At 47.0% G+C, this 24,815-nt stretch overlaps 1 protein-coding gene across 1 annotated transcript in view; it reads right to left on the bottom strand.

Moving 5' to 3' along the window:
• Window positions 1-3,934: 3,934 nt before the first annotated feature.
• The window catches only part of RACGAP1 (Rac GTPase activating protein 1), a gene marked incomplete at its 5' end in the record, with an annotated part of 59,548 nt that continues 38,667 nt past the window's right edge, over window positions 3,935-24,815 (bottom strand). The window contains 3 exons of the mRNA XM_082248535.1: window positions 3,935-4,192; window positions 11,076-11,184; window positions 12,212-12,341. Coding sequence (XP_082104661.1) covers window positions 4,117-4,192; window positions 11,076-11,184; window positions 12,212-12,341 — 315 coding nt within the window. The 3' untranslated portion in view covers window positions 3,935-4,116. The remainder of the gene's footprint in view (window positions 4,193-11,075; window positions 11,185-12,211; window positions 12,342-24,815) is intronic.

Here is a 24,815-nt window from a genome sequence, read left to right as displayed (position 1 = left end):
GGAACTGACAGGGAGCACAACAGCCACACAGACATGCAGGGTCACACAGTCCCAGACTGACACCCAAATAGACAGGTCCCCACATAGAGTTACACTTACCAGTCCGGGTGGCGTGGGGAGCCTGCTCCAGCGACCAAACCGCTGCACTGAGGACAGGGAGTGTCGCAAGCATGACGCAGTGGAATTGCGGTGCGAAACCGCAATGTCGTCCAGTGAGGTAGCCACCTCACCGATAGCATCCCTGCAGCGAACAGGGATGGGTCGTTCAATGTGCCAGGGCAAAACCTAAGCTGAACGCTCGATGGCAGGCTGGGAAGCCCCTGGCCCTGGGATCCAGGGTGGCCAGACTGAGACCCAGCTCCGCACGATCATCTTCATCAGAAGAAGCTAACGCTGAAAATAAACAGCTAGGTAAAAGAAAGAAAAAAACTCCAAATAAAATCAAAAAGAGAAAAGAAGCTGAGACTAAGAGCCCCAGCACAGGAACAGCCCAACCTACTCCTGAGCTAGGCATTAGAAACTGAGTTGAAAATGCAGGAAGCAGGGAGGTATTGACTGAGGGGACCACCCCCTAGGGGTGGGATATGCTAAAAGCTTTGATATTAATATATTCTGTTGCCTAGCTACTCCTACGGAGCAAAGGTCAATAACCCCATTAGTGACGAATATGAAGAGGCGGCGACTGTCGGAGGACGTAAGAGAAAAAAGATTTTACAGGTCCTAAATTTATTTTAATTTGCATAAGTGTGAACCCAGCCTTAGACTATAGTATTTCAAAAGGCAATCCAACTGAGGGGTGGGAAACACAGCAAACAAATGACAACAGGCCCATGTACAGAGAGCAGCTTGAAGCACCATATGACCGAAACGGACATCAGATGAGGCCAGAACATCTACCATGTGAAACTTAAACCAGTTGTAAAACGCGGATGCTCAAAAAAAAAAACAAACACCAATGCTAGGCAATGGCATAATGTGCTAGTATGCACCGTATACTAGCACATTATGAAACCTTTGGAACAAAGCCCTCCAGCGCTGTAAAGTCACCACTGAGAGGGTAGACACGTTTCCACTTTTCTTTCTCATGTGTTCGCAAGCTCCGGCTATGTGATTGGCCGGAGCCGCAATGGCATCACACCCTCGCACGCATGCGGTAGCCCTCGTTTCTGGCAATGTATGCCAGACCTTCAGAGCAATTGCACCAGTGATGTCACTGGCTGCATGCAGGGTGAACATCTCCTAAACGGTACACATTTAGGAGATATTAATTGTACCTACAGGTAAGCTTTATTAGAGGCTTTGGTTGTTCCTATGCTTTTTAAAGTTAAAAAATTCACCTCTTGCAATCAAAGATTTTTCATCCCAGTAAATACTTCTGTTAGACACATTCTGATCTTACTCCAATCTGGTTCAGATCATCATTTGGTCTTGAGGGACAAGCACTTGGCTTTAGTTCTCCCTCTCAAAGATTGCTGGTCTCTCCCTTCCATGGTAAAAGCCTTTATAAGGGTTTCAGTGTTCTTTGAAATACAAAAACAGTTTACAGAATCGAAAATTATGTAAAGACTGCCATACAAAAAAAATCAGAACTAGACGTTTAATGTCCATTATTTATATACAGTATACTTATGTAATAAACTACAAACAAAAATGAGTGCAGGCATTACAATGTATAGCAATTGGCACTATGTGCCAAGTGTACATAAGAAATCAGAGGGTACTGACCTAAACTGCAAGCTGGTACTAATCTGGGTTCTCCAATGCTAACAAGAAGCGGTTCCATTTAGTAGTCTCATAGTTGCTTTCAATAAGTAAACCAGTAAAGGAAGTGCAACTAAAATTTCTTGGCCTGTGTTACAGCAACATAGTCAATGGCTAAGCCAAGAACTTTGGAATAGGGACCTGCAAAGTTATGAAAGCTGGCAACAGGTGCTTCAAGAGTGCACCCAAACTCATGCTAGTTGTGTGAATAAAAAAACAGAAATGCTGACATTTAGGGAAGCTTTACTAAAATCCAGAGCACTCAGAATCTGGTACAGCTGTGCATGGTAGCCAATCAGCTTCTAACTTTATCTTGTTTAATTAAGCTTTGACAATAAATACCGGGAAGCTTATTGGAGGCTATACATTTACCTTGTTTACTTTTCTCTAGATTTACCTTCAATTATGTAATGCAAGGGCCTGCCTGACTGCATACAAATTGAAAGTGTTTAGGTTTGACCTATTTATATGGTGTTGATAAATCTAAATTAAAAATTGTATAATGTATGGCCAGCCTTACTGTCCAAGGTTCTGTGATGCTGGTCACAATATCTCTGTTAAAAGGAGAGGTTGACCCAATCTGTGATAAAATGCCTAGGCTTTTTGGCAGTGTGTCCTACAATGGAGACCCACTGATCCACACCAATTGTCAGGAATATTACTTTTTTCACCCTGCTAATCTTAATGTAGCCATCAAGATTGTTAAACTTTAACATTGGAGTACAATTTTTCTTCATTACATTAGCATCAACCCAAAACTGAAAATATCAAGTTTTTTTTTTTTTTTAGAGAGATTTTTTACTCTTGAGCGTTATTAGCCATTAAGGTGTTTGGTGGGATACAGACACCTCAGCTCATCAACCAAAAAGTACCCTAAAGCAGAACTAAAGTCTTATATTTTTTTTTTTTATTTAAGCGAGTAGTCAAGGCTTTTTATTGCAGAGGAAACATGCAGTGTCTTCTCTACTGTGAAATAAACCTACATGTCTACCTGCAGTCTTATTTAGCATGTATACAGGGCTGTGAATGCACAGCTCAGTTTACATTCTAGCACAGATCATATGTGTCAGAATTATGTCATCCTGCACTGGCATTAAGGCCTGTAAAAGATGCCAGTGTCAGACCTCAGACCGTTGAAGGATTTTAGAAGTATTGCAGATCCACTTTAAAGGGATGGGATTGCAGTAGCTTATTGGGGAATTAGCCAGGCCTTACAACTGATGCAGTGACATGCAGAAAACATGGTTCTGCCACACATGGGGCATCTACATGAAGAGCCATTCATATTTCCTCTTGGTAGGAAGGGATGCCAATTTATACTACTGTCTCGTGAAGGCCAACTTACAGTTTAGGTGTGCAACCCTATAAAAACTTTTCCTAGATGAAACATGGAGGTACAGACTTCCCTTTAATTCAAACAAGATTAAAGGATAAACCACACTCAGAATTTGTACATTTAGGGTTAGGGATAAGTTATCAGTGCTGTATTTACAGAATTCATTACATAGTATAAAATAAAATGTACAAGCTTAGTTAACAGTGCCCATAGCAATAAGATTCAGAGTCACTCTGATAATGGCTGACTGTTCCCTTTGAGTAAAATAAAATTTTCTTTGATAAAAAATTAAAAGGCAAAAACGTGCCCATAAAACAAGAAAATGCTATGTATACATAAAATAAGTACGGGTATGAATACCCTGGGGACTAGTGTGTATTAGTCTCTCCAGCAAAAGGGAGAGGGTATTAAAGCAGAACTCTAGGCAAATGGCTTAATACACAGTCAAAATTCATTTCTGCCAACCGTTTCACGATTTGTTGACCTTTCAGCTGGTCTTCTGCTTCCTGTGGCACACTGCACAGGCAACAAAAAGTATCCCATTGTCTCAAGTTTACAGTTTCCTGTGTGAAGATGCCAATTTACGGTGTAAATGGACAGGCTAGTTCTAGTGAGGAAACAGAGGAAGCTGCAAAATGAAACCAGCAGGGAACATTACTGGATATCCAATAAGTAGTAGGTATGTGCAAAAAAAAGGACTTAAAGTTTGAAGCCCTTTGACTTGTAGTGCAGTTCACAAACTTCTATTTCAACTGTGAATTCAACAGTTTTCCTAAAATTCTGATTTAAAGTCAAACTTATACAGGTTAGATCATACACAAAAATCAGGCTAAAAGTAAAATTAAATATCCATCATCTGCATTCAATAAGTAGAGGCTAAAGCACCGATTTTTTTTTTTTGCAGCAATGTCTTTGCATGTTACAGTATTTGCTTTAAAACTAATAAATCCCCAGTATGAATTAAAAAGCATATTATAAAAATTAGGAGGGGGTGCAACTGTCTATTGAGCGCCATCAGTTCATTTCAGTATAGGAGAGGCAAAGAAGTTGGCGTTTCGGCCAATACTGGTGACGGATTTACTTTTACTTCCAAACCTAAACAAAGAAAAAGAAAAAGCATTAAGCCACAAAGCATTTATAAAATAAGTAAAGCACAATTTGCATTTCTCCCAATTTCTGCCTAGTAAAATGATGCTAATATACCTTAGATAAATAGCCTCTCTTTCCTAGCTTTATACACTCTCGTGTCCTCCTAGCCTTGTACACTTTTACATTTTGCAGTTGCCATGCAAACCCCAAAAAAGGAATGTATACAAAAAGCAAAAAAATATATATAATGAAGAAATCAAACTTTGGCTTGGTGCACAGGGTCCTCTGTAGTCCCGACAGTCTTGAAAAAAACAGCAATTAATTCACACAGGTCAGATCCAGAATAGACCTACACACAGTACAGCACAATACTGCAGTTTCTCATTAACCCCCATCTGGTCAAGATATCTCTTCACAGAAAGGGTTCTGAATGTCACACAGAAATTGGATTTTTGACTTACCGTAAAATCTGTTTCTCTGATGTTTATTAAACGGACAGCTCCTGATCTTCCTAACCATTGGGTTATACTGCCCCCCCCCCCCCCCCCCCCAGGAGTAGGACACTAGACAGAAAAAAAAAAGACCGACTATGCTGCCTATGGGCAGTCCCAGGTGGTATACTCCCTCTCTCTGCTATAGGTACTTAGTTTCGTTGCAAGCAGTGTCCGAAGAATTACAACCCCAAAAGAGGGGCGGGTGCTGTGTGTCAGTGAGCCTCAGAGAAAAGGATTTTACGGGAAGACAAAAAAAATGGGTTTTACTTACTGTAAAATATATTTCTGAGTCCACCGACGGATGTAGCTGCTGCTTTAAATCATACAGATCGGTAATAAGTCCCTCCCACTAGGAGTGACCCGGAAGAGCCAAAGGCTTTGACACGCCCAGGAGGGAGGGGTCCCTGGGTTATTAGCCCTGGCCTCACCGTTGCATCTTCAGTTTAGTTGCAAGCAGTGAACAACAACCAAAACCCAACTTGTCAGAGAAAAGAGGGGTAGGAGCCAAGTCCGTCTGTGGACTCAGAGAAATGGATTTTACGGTAAGTAAAAAATCCCATTTTACCTTTCATCCACTGACAGACGTAGCTGCTGCTTTAAATCATAGACAGATGGGACGTCCAAAAGCAGTAACAACTGAGGGGTGGGGAAAAGGACAAACTTAAAAGAATGCAATCCCCATTGCCAACATCGCCAACTAGATAACATGGAGCCCAACAAGCAACAACTGGGGCTCAATTGTAGCAAAACCATAAAGGAGAAGGAAAAGTAGACTGCTCCTGCAAAACCTTGCGGCCAAAGGACGCATCAGAGGATGCTAAAACATCCACTCTGTAAAACTTGGTGAACGTATGTACAGACGACCAAGTGGCCGCCTTGCAAACCTGCACAGAAGCCTGATGGCGGAAAGCCCAAGAAGCACTCAACACCTACGTAGAGTGAGCCGTGACAGGGAAAGGAGGAACCTTGCCCTTAAGAGAATACGCCTTCACAGTCTGTCTGATCCAGCGAGAGATGGTTGCCGCAGTCGCAGCCTGACTCTTACGGGGTCCATCCATATTCACAGAGTCCGACTTACGAAAGGACTGAGTAGTCTCCAGATACACCCATATCGCCCGAACCACATCCAAGCAATGCAAAGCAATTGCCTTAGAATGTGAAGGTTTCGGACAGAAAGACAGAAGCACTACGTTTTCGTTTAGATGGAAGTCTGAAACCACCTTAGGAAGAAATTACAGATTAGGCCGTAACACTACTTTATCCCTGTGTATTTCCAGATAAGGAGAGCGGCAAGACAACGCCGTTAGTTCAGAAACCCTGCGCGCAGAGGTGATAGCCACCGAAAAGGCAACTTTCGGTGACAAGGCAAGCAAGGAAATGTGTCTTATGTTCAAAAGGAGATTTCTGAAGACCCAATAGAACCAAATTAGGGTCCCAAAGAGGTAACGGAGACCTCCTGCGGAGGGGGTGGGGGGGGGGGGAGGAGAGTCAAATGGCGAACCCCCTAAAGAAATGTATGAATCAAAGAGTGCGTAGCCAAAAGGAACACAAGTACACAGCCAAGGCCTGACACTTGGAGTGCCCAACCCCCTTTCTGTAGAAAGGTCAGGTTCCTGCTGATCGCAAAGGATCTAGGATGCAGCTTCAGCGATTTGCACCAAGCAATATACGCTTTCCACGTACGATGATAAATCTTCCGAGAAGTGGACTTCCTAATCGAGCAGACCCCTGTCCTTTAACCTTCCTAGCGGTATTCCCGAGCGTGACTCGGGGTTAGAGTTTAGAGCCAAAAACGGTAACCCCGAGCCACACTCCTGCTCATCTTTTCTCCAGGATCCAGCGAAGTATGCGGGCGGTATGCGGCGGCGGAGCTTCCTCCCGATCGTCTGCGAGCCCCGGCTTCCGTCTCCGGCAACGTGACGTTCGCAGGGGGGTGGAACCGGCAGCAAATTCAAATGTAAAACACACCAATACCATTCAAAATAAAATAAATTCACATTACATTGCCCCCCAGTGCCCTTTCCTGCAGTTTTACTGTATTTTTATGTAAATTATACAATATATATATATATATATATATATATATATATATATATATATATATATATATATATATATATATATATATATATATATATATATATATATATATATAATGTTGTATACAGTTGGTTTGGGCTGCTCATTCACAAGAATTACATGCAAAATAATGGTACCGCTTTCAGCACCTAAAATCCAAAAGAATCATACCGCCAGGGAGGTTAAAACCTTGCTCTCAGTCAAGCGGTTAAAGCCAGAGACTGTAAAGCAGGATGGAAGATCGGACCCTGAGATCTTCCTGCAGAGGAAGTGTCCACGCACCTGAGACCTTCAGCCGAATCACGTTGGCGTACCAAGATCTCCTGGGGCCAATCTGGAGCCACCAGAATCCCCTCCAACTCGACCCTGCGTAGCAGGCGAGATAAAAGTTTCAGCGGAGGAAACGCATAAATTAGCCAGTACTGGCTCCAGGGAGCCACCAGGGCGTCTACTGCATCAGCCAGAGGATCTCTGGACCAAGCCACAAACTTTGAAACTTTTCCCATTTTGTCTGGAGGCGAACAGGTCCACATCCGGGGTCCCCCACCAGAGAAACACCTGTGGATGCAGGGACCACTCTCCCGGATCCAGGGTTTGACGACTCAGGTAGTCCGCCTGCCAATTGTCTAAGCCGGGAATGTACATGGCGGATAGGGCTGGGACGTAGTCCTCTGCTCAGCGCAGGATCTTGGCTACCTCCAGAGCCGCCAGGGCACTCCTGGTGCCCCTTTGATGATTGACATATGCCACGGCCGTGACACTGTAGGACTGGGCTCGGACAAAACACCCCTTGAGATTGTCCATCCAGTGGAACAGGTTTAACTTGATTGCTCTCAGTTCCAGAACGTTGATCGGGAGCTTGGACTCTTCCAACGTCCAGGTCCCTTGAACATTCAGGGTGCCCAGAACTGTTCCCCCCCCCCCCCCCAACCGGTCAGACAGGCATTTGTCATCACCGCCGTCCAGAATACTGGAAGGAAGGATTTCCCGTGGGGAAGATTCGGAGAGCTTAGCCACCAATTCAAGGAGTCCTTGGATCTCCGACTCAAACAAATCAGACTGTCCAGGGATAGAGGATCCTTGTCCCATTTGACAAGGATCTCCTGTTGCAAAAGTCTAATGTGGGCCTGAGCATACGGTATGGCCTCGAAGGAGACACCATCAGGCCCAGCACCTGCATAGATTACCTGAGAGACACCAGGTAGCAAGCCAGCAGCAACAGAATCTCTTCCCTTAACTTCTGTAACTTCACAGGAGGTAGAAATACCTTTGCCGAAGCTGAATCTAGGATCATTCCTAGATACTCCAATCTGGTTGTTGGAACCAGAGTAGATTTCTGAAGGCTGAGATTCCAACCAAACTGCTTCAGAGTGTTAATGGTCACCTCCAAATCCCGTTCCAATGGCACAGACGAGTCCGCTTGGAGAAGATCGTCCAGGTACCCCAGAATTGCTATTCCTCCCTGTCGTAGAAGAGCCAGGATAGGGGCTAACACCTTGGTGAAGACCCTGGGAGCTGAGGCGAGACCAAACGGTAACGCCACAAACTGAAAATGGTCTTTGCCCACCACGAAGCGGAGGAATCGATGACCCTGGCAAATAGGGACATAGAGATAGGCATCCTTGATATCGATCAAGGCCAGCAGGTCCCCGATGCAAGAACCCCTGCGAAATGTCTGGACGTGCACAAAGCGGTTAAGAGTTTTGAGGTCCAAGATACAACGCAATTTGCCCTCCTTCCGTGGAACAGTAAACCGGTTCTAATAGAACCCTCAAAAGCATTCCCGATGAGGAACTGGTACAATCGCGCATTGTGACAGCATATCCCGAAATCGCTTCCTGCAGCCTCGCAAGGCGGTCTGGGGACAGCTGAAGATTGGAGGGAAAAAAAAATCTGTCTGGCGGACGGGAACAAAACTCTTGTACCCGGACTGAATTTGCTCGTGGACCCACCTCTCGTGCAACAGTGAGGTCCAAGGATCTGGGAAGAAACGGACACATCCCCCACCCCTGAATTGGGTGGGGGCGCACCTTCAGGCAGATGAGGTCTGCTTGGAGGTGGTGAGGGCAGAGGATTACGGCTTACCAGCCCACCGTTTCCTGGATCCTTTTCCAGCCGGAGCTTGGATTTCTGCGACAGTCGCACGAAAGAGGCTTTTGGGCTGTAAAGGAAGGACCTCGCTTACGCGAGGTAGACTTACCCTTAGTCGAGTGAGGAAGGAGCGCGCTCTTTCCCCCAGTGACCGTCTTGATCTTGGACTTTAGCCAGATCGCACGTCTGATGAGCACACTTATCACTGACGCTCTGGCCGCGAGCGGAAGAATGTCCAGGTTAGCATCGCATACAAATTGCAGAGTCTGCGATAATTGGTCAGCGAGTTCCAGGGCAGAGGACGGTAACTGGGTTACTGTCAGTGCCTCTCAGAGCCTTTACCAATTTAAATATAGTCTGAGAGATTAGAATGGTAGTCGGGGCAGGCCTGACAATAGATCCCACTACCGTATACAGGTGTCGGGATAAGACCTCAATATGTCAACCGGATCAGGGAGCGATGAGGATTCTGCAACCGGTAAAACCGTGGCCTTGTGAATACTGCATATCTGGGGGTCCACCTGAGGGGGGGACCGACCATTTGCATAAGATCTCTTCCTCAAACGGGTAGCGTCTAGACAAACGTTTTGGGAATTGCAAGCGTGCGATTAGGTCGCCGCCATTGTTCCTCCACTAAGGCGGACAAGACTTCGGGACAAGGGAAAAAACTTTGGCCGATTTCTTTGCCCTGACGGGGAGGAATTTTTGAAGTCTTCCTCCCACTGGTAACAAATCATCATTGTGCTTTGTTGATGGAGGAAGATGGAAATGGACGCTTCCTCTGCCTTTAGCCCTCTGCGTCGACAAACTCTTTTCCCCCGGGCCTTGCTGGTTTGCCTTGCTGGTTTCTGTGCCTGTCCCACTTGCAGCCGCGACTGTGTCCATAGCGGTGTTGCAGTGTCCACATGTGGCTAGGAACGCACCTGCGCAACTAGACCGGCGAGAGGGACCAGGTAAAAAGAAATGTCCACTGGCAGTCTCTGCCGCAACCTAGGAGCGGAATCCATGAGCAGTACAGGCTCTCCCTGAGCCCCAAAGAGGGAGCCCATCCAACATACAGTTTGTGCGGTATGGGAGGAACGGAGTCTCTTAACCATTTCTGGACCCGGAAGGATATGCCCCCTTAATGACCAGGCCATTTTCTGCGATTCGGCATTGCGTTACTTTAACGGAAAATTGAGACACTGTACCAAAATAAAATGGATGTCCTTTTCACCCCCCCACAAATAGAGCTTTCTTTTGGTGGTATTTAATCACCTGCGCAATTTTTTTTTTTGCTGCGCTATTCTGGGGGGGGAAAAAAAAAAAAGAAAAAAAATGAATAAAATCGCAATAAATGTATTTTGATTGCTTTGCGCAAGTTATTGTGTCTACAAGCTACTAATTTCACTAGTAATGGTGACTATCTGCAATTTTTAGCAGGACTAACATTGCAGAGGACAGATCAGACCCCTGACATTACTACAGTCTTCAGTGCTAAAATATGCACTGTTACTGTATTAATGACATTGGCAGGGAAGGGGTTAACCTAGTGGGTGATCAAAGGGTTAAACGTGAGCCTAGGGGAGTGACTTGTGAAATGATCATAGAGACCTGTGTTCCTATATAGGAGGATCACATGCGCTCTGATCATTTCAGAGAGACCTTTCTCAGTGGGGAGCGATCACAGGTGCCCGGCGGCAATCGTGGCCACCGGCCCCGTGCATCGCCATCCCCGCTGCCTAGTTGGGGTGGGAGCTCGCCGTCTGCGCGTACTCGCCCGTCAGCACGAAGCGCGCGACCAACGTAGGGCTATGTTGGTTCACGCAGGAGGGCAGTCCAGAAACGGTTACAGGAAAAAAACAGGTATGGCAGAGCAGGAAGCCAGGTGCTGTCCTGAGAGACCAAAGAGCTCCTGACTCCCCACTAGATGTTCCTTGGCCAAGGGAAACACAAAAACTGATGAGTTGTGGGGAGAAGCCTCCTTTTAAAGTTTGGTGGAAGTGGTGTATCCTGTTGGCAAGTGGGAGGAGCCATCTCAGGTGCTGTCCTGAAGGACGTTAAGAGACACAATAAAGATAATGTTTAATGTCAGGCAATTTGCCTTCTCAAAAGGGGTAAGCAACAGCAGCACACATCACACATTCCTCCTAACACCGCCAAAAGAAAAAAAAAATATATATGTGTATAATTCTACATGGACAGCATCTACGATCATTTGGACTACTGGTTACTTTGGTACTTACTTTGGTGTGTTTTTGCTAAGAGTAGATTTAACCATCTGGGAAAGTGAGCTTGAGGAAGGAGTTTTGCTGATCTGCTGCTCAGGTGTTGTCAGAGGTCCCAACATGCTCACTGAATGAAAAAGCAAAAATAAAATAGCAAATGGATTATGGGCAACAGTATAAAGTCATTGCTAACCTCAATTAGTATAAACGGAAGTCAAGGAATATACAAGTCCATCTGCAGGGACCCCGGTATCTATTTCTGCAGTTTTTTTTTTAAAGCCTTAAGGTTTTTACCTTCATGCATTCAATGCATGAAGGGAAAAAAAAAAAAAAAACACACACACACACACACACACACTGTGTCCAGGATTATTCCCAACCTTCTGCTTACCTGAGCCTGATCCAAGTCCAGCACTGTGCCGGAGCGCAGCAGCTCGCCTGCGCAGGGCAGACTGATAGCAGCGGGAGCCATTGGCTTCTGCTGCGGTCAATCAAATTCTGGGAAAAGGGAGGCAGGGCCAAGCACCGCTCTCTATGGATGCAGGTCAACGCGTCTCAGGATCGAACCCACACAAATCCCCTCAAAACATGTGAGGTAATGAATGGGGAAGGGCTGCTTGGGGCGAGTCCAGACTGGACAGGCTTTTATTACTATACATTATTCACACAAATAGATTGTTTTTATTTTTTTTTTTAACTGAAATACCACTTTAATTATAGGAACTGGAGCAAAGATACTCACTGCTTTGGATAGCCATGCTATTTTCTTATAAAGCAACCCACTGTGTCTTTGCCAAGGTTCCACTGTCACCAAAGATTACTTCATACAAACAAGCATTGCGCCCCAAGAATACCCCCAACAGCTAGTCTGCTTTATAACAGTCACCCTCGTATTGAGCTTAAAAAAAAACGATGAAAGGTAGAGCTGCATTTGACAGGTTTCTAGTAAGGGGATTGCAAATCAACTCCTTTTTTGAAATCATAGGGACAATAGTGCCCTATTCCATTAAAGTAACAGGGACAGTAACACCACACACTCATTAGCACCCAACAAATTTACCAAAGACACAGGGGCAGTAGCACAAAGCTAATTTAGTGAAATCAGTAGAAAACTGGCTATGGTTTTACCAAGCGTTTCCTATTTGTCAGCTTACCTTTCACATCAGGAGTCTGAGGAGTGCTGAAAATATTTGTATTTTCAATTACGTGAGATGGGTCCATGTTTTCCACCATCATGAACTGGTTCCAGAAATCTGCTGGCAACGACATCAAACGTTCCACAATCTAAGATAAAAATACAGCAAAGCTCATCAGTAACATACATTTGCTATATAGTGCATTATCAAGGATTTAATAAAATTTTTATTAAAGCCTACATATATAAAAGATTTTTATTTATTTTTTTTCCATCGTATTGGGTTTTGAAGCAACATATGCATGAGGGTCAGCTATAATTTCTAAATACATATAATCTCAGTTGCAGTGGCTGTGCTTTAATGCTCCTGAAAAAACATGTTCTAGACAGACGAAAAAAATGGATTTTTGTAAAATCTTACCGTAAAATCCTTTTCTCTTAGCTCATTGACAGACGTAGTCCTCGGTGATACACCACCTTCGGGTTATGTTGCCTCCACAGGAGCAGGACTAGACAGGAAATTAAAAAGCTCTGGCCACACCCTAGGGGCAGTCCCAGAGGGTATATCCTCTCTCTCTGCCTCAGCAAATCAGTTATGTGAAAAAGCAGTCTTTAGAGATTTTAACCCAACCCAACTCAAAAACAGAGGGGCGGGGACTACGTCTGTCAATGAGCTAAGAGAAAAGGATTTTACGGTAAGATTTTACAAAAATCCATTTTTCTCTAGCGCTCATTGACAGACGTAGTCCTCGGTGATACACCACCTTCGGGACGTCCCAGAGCAGTATCACAAATGAGGGGTGGGAAAATGGAAATCAAATCCCAATCTAAAAGGCCCAACCGGTGCCAACTAGAAGTTTACAATGCTCATCCTTAATGATGAGACTCAACAAAAAAGAGAAAAAAAATTTTTATTTTTTTTTTCAAACAGAAAAAAACCCTCGAGGTAGACCACCGGTCTCCTCAAATTGCGGCCTGCAAAACCTTGCGGCCAAATGAGGCATCCGCCGATGCCGTCACATCAATTTTATAGAATTTTGTAAAGGTATGTACCGACGACCAGGTGGCCGCCTTACATACCTGGACCACTGACGCCTGATGGCGAAAGGCCCAGGAAGTACTGAGCGCTCGAGTGGAGTGCGCCCTAACAGGGAACGGAGGACTCTGACCCTTAATAGAATAAGCCTGTACCACCGTTTGTCTAATCCATTTGGCAATGGTCGCGGCAGATGCAGGCAAACCCTTTCTGGGGCCATCCGTGATCACAAAAAGTGAATCCGTCTTACGGAATGATTCCGTAGCTTTCAGGTATACCCCGATTGCCCGAACCACATCTAAGGAATGCAACGCATGTTCCCGATGATGCTTGGGCTGAGGACACAAGGAAGGTAGTACAATATCTTCATTCAGATGAAAATCTGAAACCACCTTAGGAAGAAAAGATGGCTTAGGATGAAGTACTACCTTATCCCTATGAATCACTAGGTATGGGGACTGGCATGATAATGCAGCCAGTTCTGACACCCTGCGAGCAGAAGTAATAGCCACCAAGAAGGCCACCTTCTGGGATAAAGTAAGCAAGGGAATCTCCCTGATGTTTTCAAAGGGAGGTTTCTGTAGAACCGACAAAACCAAATTAAGATCCCAGGGCGGTAAGGGCGCGCGGACTGGAGGAGCCAGGTGCCGCACCCCCTGGATGAAATTCCGCACCAAGGACTTGGTAGCTAAAGGTTTCTGAAAGAAGATTGCTAATGCTGAAACTTGACCCTTGATGGTGCTCAAGGCTAGCTTCTGCTCAACCCCTTGTTGCAAAAAGGCCAATATTCGAGTCACCGAATAGGTACGTGGAAGAAATCCTAAAGATTCGCACCACGCAATATAAGTCTTCCATGTGTGATAATAGACCTTGCTGGAAGTCGCTTTCCTTGCTTTAATAAGGGTAGGAATGACTGAAGTAGACAAACCTCTGTCCTTCAGTACTTGGGTCTCAATGGCCAGGCCATTAAACCCAGCGACTGTAAAGCATGATGGTAAATTGGTTCTTGAGACCACAGACACTCCCTGAGACGAAGTTCCCACGGAACGTCTGCGACTAGCATGTCCAAGTCGGCCAGGCCGGCTTGAGGAGGCCAGCCTAGAATTTCTAGGACCACTGGCGCTGATAGAATCTGAACCAGGCGTCCCTAGAGGTATCTGGCCCCGACCATCCGAGAAAGTCTGGTCGTTTTCTGTTCCCACACATTTATCAGATACCTGATTGTTATCAGGAAGGGTGATCTTTTCTGGTTGAACCTCAGGGACCGAAGTCACCCGACTAGAGGCTACTTGGCCTATCTGGTCAACCAGATCCGATTCCTGTGAGGTATAGGGACTAATCTTAGGAAAAGGTAAAGGAAATGATCTATTCAGGGAACGGTAACTACCGCTTCCTGTAGTACTTAAATGTTGGAAGGGAAGAATCGCACCGGTAGTAGTGGTTGAAGCTCGATCTAATGTCCTGAATACCGGTGAAAACGTCCCCCCACCCTGAAACCGGGTGGGGGCGCACCTTCAGGCTGTGTACTCCTTTGCTTCGGGTTTGGCTGGGTTGGTCCTCTGCTTGTCTGACCAGCCCTTCTTGAACCCTCCTGGAGGAGTCTTGCCTTTCCCGCTAGTACCAGCCGGGCGCCCTTTATGGGCGGTAAAGAAAGGTCCTCGCTTGTTGCGAGGTCCCTTAGCTTTAGCAGCCTGTGGCAAAAAAGTGCTCTTGCCCCCAGTGGCATCCTTGATGATTTCATCTAGGTTGGCCCCAAATAGACGATTCCCCTGAAAAGGGAGATTTGTCAAGGTCTTTTTGGAACCTAGGTCAGCTGACCAGCATTTTAACCACAGCACACGTCTGAGGATCACCGCTGACATAGATGCATGCCCTAATAAGGGAGTAGTGTCCAAGGCTGCGTCACAGATAAACTGTAGCCCTTGTATAATCTGTTCCATCAAATCAGATGTCTCCTGGGGAATATCTTTTCCCCTAAGGTCTTGGCGTACCATTTTCGCCCATTCCGTAAGTGTCTGGGAAACTAGACCAATAACAATTACTGGTCTAAATGCTGACCCTATCAGAGAGAAGATGGTGCGGGACTCTGCTTCCATCTTTCGATCCACCGGATCCTTAAAGGACGAAGTGTCCTCCACTGGGATAACCGTGGCTTTATTCAGCCTGGAAATAGGTGGATCCACCACTGGTGGTACCGTCCATTTCTTAATGATGGATTCCTCAAAAGGATAGCGTCTAGCAATACGCTTGGAAATAGTAAAGGTACGTTTAGAATGCTCCCATTCTCCTTTAATCTGATTACCGAAACATTTGGGTACAGGAAAAACCTTCACCGTTTTGATGGGCTTATTAGTACCAAAAGGAATCTCTGTTTCAGTTGCGTCTGCCGGTAAAGCCTCAAGTTTTAAGGTTTCCTGCACTGCCACAACTAGTGCGTCCACCAATGCTTCTTCCTGAATTATAGCAGGAGAAGAAGCGTCCTCACTGTCTGAGGGGGCTTTACCTGGGATAACAGCCTTTGCAGAGGAACCTGCAACTGCAGTGACCATCTCTGAATCAGAGTCAGAGGTGTCAGATAGTATAGGGGTAGGCGGGGGTCGCTTCCTTGACCCCCGTCCCTGACAGGCCGCCTCCACCCGAGCCACCATAGACTCCAAAATTGCTGTAAATGACTCTACACTCTGTGCACCGGCGGGTCCCGTGGCCCCCTCGAGGGAAACAGGTGGGGGAATATGTGTGGCAGGGTCCATGATAATTCCAGTCACTTCCTGGATAATATAATTCAAAAATAAAAAACTTTTTTTTTTTTTTTCCAGACCCCCAGCGCCACAAAAAGCCCCTTAGTGTTACCTGCTAGGGTTCCCTATCGATCGAGAGAGAGAGAGAGATAGACCCCCAGGCTCACCACTTGATGCTCAGAGTTTAACTGCAACAGGTTACAGCGCTGTCTTGACAAACAGGAAGTCTTTTGGCTGGCTGCCCAGGAAGAAAGGAGGCGGCTCCGCCCCTCTGCACGCCTTCCGGCGCCTCCCCTAGCTCCACGAGGTGTTTGGATCACCTCAAACATGGCCGCCCCCATGCTGGAGACACGAGGCTACGCCAAAATGGCGGCCCGTGCGATCCAGCAAAAAAAATGGCGGCGGCCTGTACTGAATAGCGGTGTGCTGCAGGGCACACAACACTCTCTCTGCATGGGGATGTGGCGTGGTTGGCGGTACCGGCCCTGGCGGACCGCATGGCCGTTCGGGAGGCCTGCTAATAGCTGGAGATCTGATTAGGAAGGCAGTCTACATGACCGTGGCTTCTGACTGGTAGGTAGCTTATTCTTATCACCGTAAGATTCCCAGAATGCCACAGATTATAATCTTTTTAACATGTATACAATTAGATTGTTAGCTCCCAAACCAAGCCTCCTGGCTTTTTGCACATAAAATCACACTCAAAGTAGGAGGATCTGTGTCATTTATAGGATAGAGAGGGACTCTATCTTACCATACAGAGAGGGGCCCGCGTTCACCACAAGACCCGTCAGGGGAAAAGGGGGAACATACTACTCACCATACCGGAACCAGGCGGGCACCAACTCCTGACAGTACCCCTCTCCACCGGGGCGGGAGGGCTGTCGACCGATATGGACGCCGTGACTCATGGTCTTTGGCGTTTCAGCGAGACGTTTAACTCGCGGGGTCAGTCCTTTAATGGGACTTTGTCGCGGCCGACCCAGCGCGGAGCTATGGCCTGCAAGCGCTCGTAGGCTGAACTGGGGTGACCACCGGATCTCAACATCCAGCCCGTCGCCCAGTTCAGCTTTCTTGCTTGAAGATATCACAGGAACACTGGAGAAAAAAAGCTGTCTAAAAAATCCTTTAAGAAAAAAATCTTGCCAGGACCTAAGATCCCAGCAAGGTATCTAGGTCCTTACTCCTAACTAGACAGAAAATAACTGATTTGCTGAGGCAGAGAGAGAGAGAGGATATACCCTCTGGGACTGCCCCTAGGGTGTGGCCAGAGCTTTTTAATTTCCTGTCTAGTCCTGCTCCTGTGGAGGCAACATAACCCGAAGGTGGTGTATCACCGAGGACTACGTCTGTCAATGAGCGCTAGAGAAATTGGATTTTTGTGATACCGTAAAATTATTTTCTCTGATGTTCATTGATGGACACAGCTCCAGAATCTTGACCATTGGATTATGCAGCCCTCTACAGGAGTAGGACACTAGGCAGGAAAAAGCTTTACCACGCCTATGGGGCAGTCCCAGGGGATATACTCCCACTTCCTGCTATAGGCACTCAGTTTTGTTGTAAGCAGCGTCAGAAGAAATATAACCCAACTCAGTAGAGGAGTGGGTGCTGTATCCGTCAATGAACGTCAGAGAAAAGGATTTTACAATAAGACAAAAAAACTATTTTCTCTTTTTTTCATTGACGAACACAGCTCCAGAATCTTGACCATTGGAATGTCCCAAAGCAGTGTCAAACATAAGGGGTGGGGGGAAAAAAGAAAAAATTCCCAAAGGCTAAACCTAGCCAACCAGGTACAACTGGAGCTCAAAGAGGATCAGTCCTCTCAAAACAGCAGCCAGCAAAACCTTGCAGCCAAAAGCAGCATCTGCAGATACCAGCACATCTACTTCATAACATTTTTGTGAAAGTGCGCAGACGACCATGTGGCCGCCTTGCAAACCTGCATCACTGACTCCTAATGGTGGAAGGCCTGGGAGGCACTAGGTGCCCGTGTAGAATGCGCCTTAACAGGGAAAGGAGGAACCTGACACTCAATTGAATAGGCCTGCACCACCGTCTATCTGATCCATGTGGAAATGGTCACAGCAGATGCAGCCAACCCCTCGCAACGTCCATCTGTAAGGAAAAACAGCGAGTCTGATTTCCAAAATGATTTGGTTGCCACCAGGTACACCCTGAACGTCCGAACCACATCCAGAGAATGCAAGGCAATCTCCTTAGGATGCCTAGACTTAGGACACAGGGAAGGCAACACCATGTCTTCATTCAGATGGAAACCAGAAACAACCTTAAGAAGGACCGACTGGCAAGGACAAAGCACCACTTTATCTCTGAACCACCAATTAAGATGGACAAGACAAAGCTGCCAGCTCCGACACCCTACGTGCAGAAGAAATAGCTACCAAAAAGCTACCTTCTGGAACAATGTAAGCAGGGGAATCTCGCGAATATTTATTTTCTACAACGGTTCTGAAGAACTGATAGCACCAAGTTGAGATCCCTCGAGGGCAACGGAGACCGCGCTGGGGGATCAAAGTGGCGAACCCCCTGAACAAAACTGCAAACCAAAGAATGAGTAGCCAAAGGACGTTGAAAGAAAACCACCAAGGCTGAAACTGGCAATTGATGGTACCCAAGGCCAGACACTGCTCAACACCTCGTTCAAGTAAAGCCAAACTTCGAGCCACCGAAAAGGAGCAGGGGTGAACGCCAAGACATTCACATCCGCAAAGTACGCTCTTCAAACTCGAAGGTGAATCTTCCTAGAAGTAGACTTATTAGCTTGCAGCAGCATGGGAATCACTGTTTCAAACAACCCTCTATCCTTTAGCACCTGGCTTCCGACAGCCAAGCAGTTAAAGCCAGCGACTGTAAAGCAAGATGGAAGAATTTCCCCTGAACCAACAGATCTCCTCCAAGAGGAAATCGTCAAGGAGCAGCGATGACCAACCATATCAGATCTACGTACCAAGAAAGGTGATACCAGTCTGGAGCCACTAGGATGGCCGGAATACCTTCTGCCTCAAATTTACGCAGGAGTCTTGGCAGAAGTTCTAGAAGAGAAAAGACACATATTACACGATACTGTCCGCAAATGAGCCACTAGTGTGTCTGTGGCATCAGCCAGAGGATTCCGAGACTGTGCAACAAACTTAAGCACTTTGCTGTTGAGACGAGAGGCCAAAAGGACCACCTTGGGAGTTCCCCACCGGAGACACCTGATAAAACACCTCCAGAGGAAATGTCCAGTATATCGAACAGTAATCTGGATTCTTCCAGATCCCAGACCCCCTGGGCACAATCCGTGCCAAAGACGCCACCCCACTCGGACAGGCTGGCATCTGTGATGACCACCATCCAGTACAGAGGAGGAAGATTTTCCCTGTAGAAGCGTCGGAAAGCGAAGCCACCGAATCAAGGACTGTCTTGTGCACCTGGCTCAACAGGTTTAGATTGTCTAGAGACTGCAAAGAGATTCTTGCCAGTGGAGCAAGAATCCACAGACGTGTGGAACTGTGCAAACAAAACCGCCTCAAAATTAGGTAGACACCATCAGACCCAGCACCTGCATGCAAGTCCTGAAAGACGACCGACTGCTGGACAACAGGAGCCGAATTGTAACCTGCAGATTTTGGAACTTGTGCCATGGGAGGAACATCATGGCTGAGGCGGAGTCCAGAGCAGACAGAGTTATTACCCTTCCTTACTCAATGGGGTTTAAAGTCTGGGCTCTGACTAGGCCATGCAAGGGCATTCACTTTTTTCTCCTTCAACCAGTGTGGTTATTTTCATTGTGTGCTTTAGGTCATTGTCATGTTGAAAGGTAAACCATCCCATTGACCACTTTCTGGCAGAGGGAAGCAGAATTTCATGAATTTGATGGTATTTTGCCCCATCCATTTTATCCTGACAAGTGCTCCAGTCCCTGCTGCAGAGAAACACCCCCATAACAGGATATCATCCATATCCATGCTTTACCACCATAGGAATGGTTATTTGGATGATGAGCTGTATTGGATTTCCGCCAGACATCATTTGGTGTGGAGGCCAAATAATTCAATTTTAGTCTCATCTGACCATAACCCCTCAGAATCTTCAAGGTGCGTTTTGGCAAAGCTCAGTCACCATTGCATGTGGCATTTTTTGAGGAGTTGCTTTTCTCGCAACCCTCCCATACAAGCCACATTTGTGGAGAATTTGTGATGTTGTCGTCATGTGCACACAATGACCACTCTGTCAAATTCCTGCAACTGCTTCAGAGTTGCTGTAAGCCCATTTGTAGTCTCTGACCAGTTTCCTCCTGGCTCTTTCGTCAAGTTTGGAGCAACGTCCTGATCCAGGGAAGGAAGGTGTTGTAGCAAATACTTTTCACCTTTTTAAAAAGGAATTGTAAAAGGCAGAAGGTTTTTGTTTTCGGTTTGCAGCAGCCACCTTCACACTTACCTCTGTCCATGTGTCCCAGCCATCCAAGATTTTCCCATCTGATTGGCTGAGGCTGAGACACAGCAGAGGCGTCATTAGTTGCATTAGCAGTCAGCTAGCCAATCAGGGCAGAGGGGGTGGGGCCAGGGCTCCGTGTCTGAATGGTCACAGGGAGCTGTGACTCGTCCCAGGTGCCCCCATAGCAAGCTGCTTGCTGTGGGGGCACTGAAAAGGAGGGAGGGGCCAGGAGAGCAGAAGAGGGACCCAAGAAGAGGAGGATCTGTGCAAAACCACTGCAACAGAGCAAGTAGAACACGTTTTTTGTTTTTTTCTATAAAAACAACACACACACGAGAGACTTTACAATCACTGTAAGAATTTACTTCACCGTGCTTTCAGGCAATGATAAAGCCTTTGACATTTTTTGCATCCATCTTCGGAATTGTGCCTGTCTCAAACTGTATCCCAGAGATCTTATGATAGGCTTACCTGTAGTTAAAAGTCGCAAAAAGCGGTATACTACCGCTTTAAAGTAGCCGCATCCAAGAGGCATCACAGAAACTGTAGCCCCTGGACCAACTGATCCTCCAGCTCCACAAAAGACTGGGGGAAGCAGTTTCTTCTCCAGGTCCCGACGTAAAAGTTCAGCCCACTTGGTCAGAGTCTACGACACCAGGGCAATCGTAAATGCCAGCCTAAGTGCCGAACCAGCCACAGCTAATATATGGCGGGCCAGAGCCTCCGCCCCCCTAAAGGCCGAGGGAGTCCTTAACCAGAATGAAGGTAGCTTTATTCAACCTGGAAACAGACGAGTCCACTACAGGTGGGACCGTCCACCTTTAAACGCAGTTAATCCTCAAATGAACCACTGCGCTTTGGACAACCCCACTGTTTTCAAAGTGGAAAAGGGAACACCCTCGCCGCTTTGGAGGGACTGTGGGTGCCAAAAGGGACCGGCCACTCCGACGCATCAGCCGCAAGTGTCAGGCACTGAGACACAGTGCAACCACCAGTGCCTTTTCATGCGTGGCTAGAGAAGCAGAGGGAATCATCCTCACTATCTGAGCACTCAGGGTGCGTGGACGCAGACCCAGTAGGGGTCGCTACATATTAAGCTCTCCCGGAAAACAATCAGGGGAGGCCGCCAACTGCTATCCCACAAAGCGGACGCCGACCAAGGGCCCATTAATGGGCCACCTACTGGACCCCGCAAAAAACAAGGGGGAACTGGGGTCTGCATGCGCCCACTGGCCAGACTGGCGGGACCCTCTGGATCTAGATTATCCAGTCAGTCAATTGATTGTAGATTCTCACAGGAGCAAAAACAAAGATAGGAAAAAATTCCACAAAAAGTGCCTATAGCTGAGAATGAGGGTATACCCCCTGAAACGGTTAAGAATCAGGAGCGGTGTCCGTCAATGAACAAAGGAGAAAATACGATTTTTGTAAGATCTTACTGTAAAATTTTTCTGATGTCCATCGACAGACACCGCCTCATCTCCATGAGCTGAGTGGTTTATGCTCCTCCCATCAGGAGTAGTCTAGGCAGGAAAATTTGAATACACACGCCCAGGGGGCTGTCCCTCCAGGCATAAACCCCCACTGCACAACCCAGCACATCAGTTTAGTTTAAAAGTAGTGAAGACAACAGAACTAACCCCAAACACAGGGGCGGGTGATGTGTCTGTCGATGGACATCAGAGAAAAAGATATTACAGCAAGAGCTTACAAAAATAGTATAGGTTCTCTATCGTCCAATCGACAGACGCAGCCTCATCTCCATGAGTGGAGTGGGTCGTCCCAAAGCAGTATAGGCATGAGGGGTGGGAAAATGCAACCAGACAGTAACGTCAACTCCAAAAAGGCTAAAACGTAGCCAAACGGGCAACATGGAGCTTAACCAAACAGGCGCTCACCCAGATAAAAGACCCAGAAGAGAAGAAGTACAAACAAACATTCTCTTATGAAACAGCAGCCTGCAAAACCTTGCATCCAAAAGAGGCATCTGAAGAAGCCAACAAATCCACCTTGTAAAATTTAGTAAAGGTGTGCACAGACGACCAAGTCGTTGCCTTACAAACTTGTACAACAGAGGCCTGATGGCGAAAAGCCCAAAAAGGTACTCAGCGCCCTAGTAGAATGCGCCTTCACAGGGAAAGGAGGAACCTGACCCTTGATCGAATAAGCCTGAACAACAGTTCGCTGCTACCATTTCGTGATAGATCAGGTGGACGCAGCCAAACCTTTGCGAGGACTGTCGGGAAGGACAAAGAGTCAGACGTCCTGAAGGACTCAGATAAACCCGTATCGCCCGAACCACATCCAGAGAGTGCAAGGCAACTTCCTTGCGAGGTTTAGGCTTAGGACAAAGAAAGCAACACAAGGTCTTCATTCAGGTGAAAAGCGAACACCACCTTAGGAAGGATGGATTAGGACGGAGGACCACTTTATCCCCTGTCAACCACCAAATAAGGCTGACAGGACAACGCAGAAGTGATAGCCACTTGGAAGGCAACCTTCTGCGACAAGGAAAGCAGAGAAATCTCCCCAAAATTCTCAAAAGGAGGCTTTTGAAGAACCGACAAAAAAAGATTAAGATTCCCACGGCAGTAACCGGGATCTCCTTTGGGGGGGCAGATGATGCACCCCCTGAACGAAGGTGAGAATCAAAAACTATGAGTAGCCAACGGACATTGGAAGTAAATAGCCAAGGCTGAAACCTGGCCCTTAATAGTACCCAATGCCAAGCGCTGCTCAACCCCTTTTTTGTAAAAAGGCCAAAACCCTAGCGATAGAGGGTGTAGCTGCAGCGATTCACACCAAGAAATGTACGATTTCCATGTACGATAATAGATCTTCCTAAAAGTCGTCTTCCTGGCTTTCAAAAGGGTAGGAATCACCAAATCAGAAATACCTCTATCCCTCAACACCTTGCTTTCAACAGTCAGGCCGTTAAAGCCAGCGACCATAAAGCAGGATGGAAGATCGGCCCCTGAGATAGCAGATCTTCCCGCAAAGGAAGACGCCATGGAGGATCCACGACCATTTTTACCAGCTCTGCGTATCAAGACTGCCGAGGCCAGTCTGGTGCCACCAGAACGACAGGAATGCTCTCCATCACCACCCTGCAAAGAAAGCTTGGCAGGAGAACGAGCGGAGGGAAGGCATAGATCAGGAGATACTGACTCCAAGTAGTCACCAGAGCATCTGTGGCGTCAGCCAGAGGATCCCGAGACCTGGCCACAAACCTCTGAACTTTCTTGTTGAGGCGAGAAGCAAACAGATCCACGTCCGGGGTCCCCCACCGGACACAGGAGATGAAACACCTCCGAATGCAGGGACCACTCCCCCTGATCCAACACCTGACGACTCAGGTAATCCGCTTGTCAATTCTCCACACTCGGAATGTGGACTGCGGAATGAGCCGGAAGAGTGTTCTGCCCATACCAGAATGTCGGCCACCTCCTTGGCTGCCAGGGCACTCCTGGTGCCCCCTTGATGATTGATGCAAGCCACGGCCGTGGCATTGTCCGACTGGACCCGAACCGGAGAGCCGTGTAGCCGACTCGTCCAGTTAAGCAGGCAGAGCTTGATCGCTCTCAGCTCCAGAATATTGATCAGCAAGGAAGACTCTTCCGATGCCTAAGTCCCTTGAGCACAGAGCTTCCCCAGCGCTCCACCCCAGCCTGATAGGCTGTCGTGGTGACCACCGTCCAAAATACCGTCAGGAAGGACTTGCCATGGCACAGGACAGGTGACTGGAGCCACCAAGAGAGCAGACTTCGTGAGATGGCTCAACTGAATCTTCAGGTCCAAAGAACGAGGATCTGTTCCATTTTGTCAAACTTTCTGCAGCCGTTTCGTGTGAGAATGAGCAAACGGGACTGCTTCGAAGGTCAAGACTATTAGACCCAGGGCCCTCATGAAAGCCCCCAAGGAGGACTGATCAGCCTCCATCAGCAATTGGACAGCCTTTTGTATTTCTGAAGCTTCTCCAAGGGAAGGAAGACCCTCGCCAGAGCAGAGTCGAGGATCAGCCCTAGATAGGTGACCCGCACAGATGGAGTCAGGGCAGGTTTGGCGACACTGATCGTCCACCCGAAGTCCTGAAGGGTCTGAATTGTGATAGAGATGTTTTCCAGCAGATCCAAAAGGGAAACTGCTCGCAACAGGAGATTGTCTAGATACCCCACAATGGAGATATCTCGTCAATGCAACAAGGCCAGCACAGGGGCTAGGACCTTGGAAAAACTCTGGGAGCCAAGACCGATGGGTAACGCCCCAAATTGAAAGGGCTCTTCTGCCACCGCAAAGCACAGGAATCGCTGATGTCCCTCGAATATGGGGACGTGGAGATACGCATCTTAAAGATCGATGGAAGCCAGAAAATCTCCGATTCAAAGATGCTACCACTGACTGAA

Source organism: Pelophylax lessonae (genome assembly GCF_965119305.1).
Source record: "Pelophylax lessonae genome assembly, chromosome: 2".
NCBI classification, from domain to species: Eukaryota; Metazoa; Chordata; class Amphibia; order Anura; family Ranidae; genus Pelophylax; species Pelophylax lessonae.
Note: the sequence above shows the minus strand (reverse complement) of the source record. Positions and strands in the feature narration are given on the sequence as shown.